This window comes from Nannobrachium achirus (assembly GCF_963921795.1).
Source record: "Nannobrachium achirus genome assembly, chromosome: 24".
In the NCBI taxonomy this organism is placed as follows: domain Eukaryota; kingdom Metazoa; phylum Chordata; class Actinopteri; order Myctophiformes; family Myctophidae; genus Nannobrachium; species Nannobrachium achirus.
This window is the reverse complement of record NC_137831.1, coordinates 13249827-13254669: the sequence shown is the minus strand read 5'-3', so window position 1 is coordinate 13254669 and position 4843 is coordinate 13249827. Positions and strand designations below refer to the sequence as shown.

At 43.1% G+C, this 4843-nt stretch overlaps 1 protein-coding gene across 1 annotated transcript; it reads left to right on the top strand.

Annotated features, from left to right (window-relative positions):
• Nucleotides 1-302: 302 nt before the first annotated feature.
• Nucleotides 303-4586, top strand: LOC308280373 (uncharacterized protein). The gene is made up of 2 exons (XM_080720634.1): nucleotides 303-504; nucleotides 2809-4586. Exons 1-2 carry the CDS (start codon nucleotides 429-431, stop codon nucleotides 3993-3995), a joined length of 1263 nt encoding a protein of 420 aa, XP_080576760.1. The 5' UTR covers nucleotides 303-428; the 3' UTR covers nucleotides 3996-4586.
• Nucleotides 4587-4843: the final 257 nt, after the last annotated feature.

The following is a 4843-nucleotide window of genomic DNA, read 5'->3' as shown; positions in this document are numbered from 1 at the left end:
TTAATAGTCAACCACATAAATCAGTCCGCAATCAAAACATTGAAACTTTCCATTTTAGGTGTCCATTAATACTGTAGTGGAGTCATGTCCATGTAAGGGGAAGGTTGTGTGTGTGTGTGTGTGTGTGTGTGTGTGTGTGTGTGTGTGTGTGTGTGTGTGTGTGTGTGTGTGTGTGTGTGTGTGTGTGTGTCTGTTTTTGATGTGTGATGAATCATGCTGGAGCAGTGGGTGGAGAGTGGGTGGGTCCTGGTCAGCCTATAACTCATCACTGTTCAGTCCTGTGTTGATCTGGGACAGTTTAGTAGGAACAGGCTACTATCTATCAAGTCATCATTACCAGTGATCTGCTGAACTCAAGACGATATACCAGGCCTCACGTCAACTATCAAAGTAGACCGGAAGGAGAGGATCTGTTTCCTAAAAGAGAGATGTCGTCCAACAGCTTTTTAACAGCGTCAGAAGAAGCCATGCTGAAGCAGCCTGTGATTAAGTTACACAGAATAGGTTTGTAAATGTTTTCATGTCACTTTTCCACTGGTTGACAAAGTATAGACTCAAGTAAATACTGAAGTATTAAGATACAATTTTAGGCTATTTTGAATGCTTAAGCAACATGTCAATCCTATACTTGCAGCTCACAGGAAAGCTTCAGTTTTATGAAGCATTCCTTTAGGGGTATATCGGCTATTGTCACAATATCTGCGTCTTTCTAGACATTTAGAGCTTTTTGGGTTGGAGTGATTTAAATAATCATATTTGAATATACTTTCACTCAAGTAAATGTTGAATATCAGACTTCTATGGTGTATTTCTACATTGTGGCATTGCTACTTTTACTTAAGTAACAAATCACAATGTTACACATTAAGCTAATCAATTTGTTTTCCCTTCAACCCTTGCCCCCCGTGTCCACAACAGGTTTGTTTGCCAATGTTGAAATGTTGAGTGCTAGTGCCAGTTTGTGTGTGTGTGTGTGTGTGTGTGTGTGTGTGTGTGTGTGTGTGTGTGTGTGTGTGTGTGTGTGTGTGTGTGTGTGTGTGTGTGTGTGTGTGTGTGTGTGTGTGTGTGTGCGCGCGTGCGTGTGTGCATGCATGCGTGCGCGCATGTGTGTGTCAGAGCCTGTGGGTCCATATAGGCGAACCATTGACTAAAGCAGCAGTTCGTAGAGGCCACTATGGGGCCTTTTCCACTGGCAAAGAACCGGTTCTGGTTCTTTCTCCCGCCTATGGGATGAACCAGAGGTGTGCTTTTCCACCGAGAACCGGAGTTGGTTCCGAACTGTAAAAGTTGGTTCCGAACGGGAACTACAAAATCCTTGGTTCCTCTGGTTCAATCATGGTTCAATCTGGTGGAAACGCAAGCCGGTTCACAAGAACGAACCAAGGTTCCAAGAAAGTTGAACCGGCACTGGTTCTGGAACCGGTTCTTTGCCAGTGGAAAAGGTCCCGATGTGTTGCAAAAAAAGGATTCTGTAGCATTCTGAAATGAATGATGCATATGAATACCATTGTCTGAACTTAACCTCGCATCACCATGATGGTGATCGTTAATAACGGGCCATTTGATCCAGTCTAGGCAGAAACCACAAGCAGAAGAAGTGGCGTCGCTTTGTTTTTGTTCTCCCCCTTTTTTTCCCCAATCCCTATTAAAATGCTCGAGTAGCCTAGTGTAGTCTTGCCAGTCGCTACGAGTTGGACTAAAAGATGCATACTGTATACCAAACAATGTTTTTCGAAAGCTAACTTACACCGCATCAAGGGGTTTATTAGGTAGGCCCTAAAAGTATGTCCTTGAGCGCAGGGGAATTATTTTGGGTTAAAACTGTTTCCGGTTTGATAGGTCCGTTCAAATTGTAGTCCTTTGAGAATTACAACATGACGTAAAGTGGTTTTATTTCAGTAGTTTGAGAACCACTGAAATATAGAAACAATTACCAGACCTCGCCTCTCCTAGAAGTGATTTAGTGAAGTCTTTGTTTTTATTGCGACCGTGAGGTCGCAGTTTAGTATCAAAACCTCCACCGGCCGTCCGTCCGTCCGTCCGTCACACGTCACACCTTTGCCCTGCTCATATCTCCGCATCAGTATGACATCACACTGCTTGGTGTGTGCCGTCAGGGTCATTTGTGTACGGTGTGATGTCATACTGATGTCAGCAGTGTGATGTCATACTGATGTCAGCAGCTATGTCTCTATATATGGAGTTATATGTTGTTCGTGTCCAAATATGGGGCTTGTGAGGTCAGACTTAGTGAGATTCGTCGGTTAGCTCCATATATGGAGGGAGAACCAGCTTATGAGCCGATGAGTTGTGTCAGAGTCGAGATCCTGCTTGCATCTAATCTGTCGGTAGATAATGCCGGTCTTATATAAGGGTCATTTGTGTACGGTGTGATGTCATACTGATGTCAGCAGTGTGATGTCATACTGATGTCAGCAGCTATGTCTCTATATATGGAGTTATATGTTGTTCGTGTCCAAATATGGGGCTTGTGAGGTCAGACTTAGTGAGATTCGTTGGTTATCTCCATATATGGAGTGATGTGTTGGTTATCTCCATATCTGGAGATTCAACCTTCAACGATTTTGACATCTTGTTACTAATCTGTCGGTAGATAATGCCGGTCTTATATAAGGGTCATTTGTGTACGGTGTGATGTCATACTGATGTCAGCAGTGTGACAGGAGATAAGCGACCAACGGTCGCTTATCTCCCGATTAGGGAGTCTTACTGGTATATATATATATAAACTTAAAAACTTTTATTATGCTTTTGTATCCTTTTTTATCCCCTCATTCTCCATCTCAGATGTCTTTCCTGCCCAACTACCACTGACGAAACATGTCTACAGCAAAAACAGCCAACATCACCAGAGAATGCATACAGGAGACAACCTCTATCACTGTGACCAATGTGGGAGCAGGTTCAGCCGGAGCAGTCATCTCAACATTCACCAGAGAATTCACACAGGGTTGAAGCCCTACCTTTGTGACCAGTGCGGTAGAGGGTTCACGCGAAAGGATAATCTCAATGTTCACAATAGAATTCATACAGGAAATAAGCCCTATCACTGTGACCAATGTGGGATACGCTTCAGCGAGAGAAAGAGTCTCAAACAACACCAGACAATTCATACAGGAGAGAAACTGTACCACTGTGACCAGTGTGGGACAGGGTTCAGCCAGAGCAGTAGTCTCAAACAACACCAGAGAATTCATGCTGGGCTTAAGCCCTACCACTGTGGCCAATGTGGCAAAGCATTCACCGCAAACTCTAATCTCAAGGTACACCAGAGAATTCACACAGGGTTGAAGCACTACCGTTGTGACCAGTGCGGTAAAGGGTTCGCTACAAACCATTATCTAAAGGTTCACCAGAAAACTCATACTGGATTGAAGCCCTACCATTGTGACCAATGTGGCAAAGGGTTCACCACAAACTCTAGTCTCAAAGATCACAAGAGAATTCATACAGGAGAGAAGCCATACAACTGTGAGCAGTGTGGGACAAGGTTCAGCAGGAAATCTCATCTCAAACAACACCAGAGAATTCATACTGGATTGAAGCCCTACCGCTGTGGCCAGTGTGGTGACGTGTTTAACCAGAGCGGTCATCTCAAAGAACACCAGAGAATTCACACAGGAGAGAAACCCTACGACTGTGACCAGTGTGGAATAAGCTTCAGCTATAGCAATAGTCTCAAATATCATCGGAGAATTCACACGGGAGAGAAACCGTACCGCTGTGTCCAGTGTGGGAAACGGTTCAGCTACAGCGCTAGTCTCACGCAACACCAGAGAATTCACACAGGAGAGAAACCCTATCACTGTGACCAGTGTGGGACAAGGTTCAGGCAGAGCAGTCATCTCAAAAGTCACCAGAGAATTCACACAGGAGAGAAACCCTACCGCTGTGAGCATTGTGGTAAAGGGTTCAAACGGAGAGATCATCTTAAAATACACCAGAGAATTCAGGGAGAGAAGACCGACCACTGACAGATGTTGAGGGTAAAGCTTCTCTGTAAAGTGTAAAGTCACCTCGAGCAACAGCACACTATAATCTACTTAATTGGACAATGTAGGACTACGCCTCTCAACTGAGTTGTATACTTTTAACAAAGGTTGACATTCTCTTTTGTTAACATCTGTGTTCCTAAAATAAAATTCCACCAAAAAAGAGGATCTGTTGTCAATTGTCAATTTGATCACATCTCAATTGTAAAACTGTAACTTAACTGTAAAAAAGAGAAAAAGACTGGTGCCTTGTATAGTGATAGCTACACCTTTGCTATACATATAAATTAAGCTGTTGTGGCATTTGATCAAAAACCTAAATGTAAAACTATAACTTTGCTTGTATCTTGTAACTTGGGCCAAAAAGTACCCAAAAAGTATCTCAGTTACTTGACGAGTTACAGAACTATGACGTTACCAGCAAGTTACAGCAACATGTAACTTTAAATTCCCCAAAACTGTTTAAATGTAGTGAAATACTTTCAAAAGCAACAGAAGCATTGAGGTTTTTCCCCTTTGTCTTTATTTAGCCATTTCTTTCAGGAGAGAATGTTCATTTTAAACTGCCAGATAAGGCCCTGCACATTTAGCCTCTAAATTAAATAATGAATTAAACCTGGAACGTGTTCTCCCCAAATCTGCCTTCCTCCCAATTGCTCCCGTTGCCACTTTTAATCAAGTCTACGTGTATTGTTAGCAGACAATTAAACCTGGTCGTGTAATTGCCTTTATAGCCTCTCTTGCGAAACCCCCCCTCCGTACCGCACTCGTTCATTACATTACAGGCAAAGAACGCGAGGGAATTAAATCTACAGGTAGCTGCATAATAA

Coding starts and splice junctions, on each gene's coding strand:
- LOC308280373 (XM_080720634.1), top strand. CDS start 429: ATGTCGTCCAACAGCTTTTTAACAGCGTCAGAAGAAGCCATGCTGAAG. Junction 505..2,808: donor GATTAAGTTACACAGAATAG/GTTTGTAAATGT, acceptor TCTCCATCTCAG/ATGTCTTTCCTGCCCAACTA.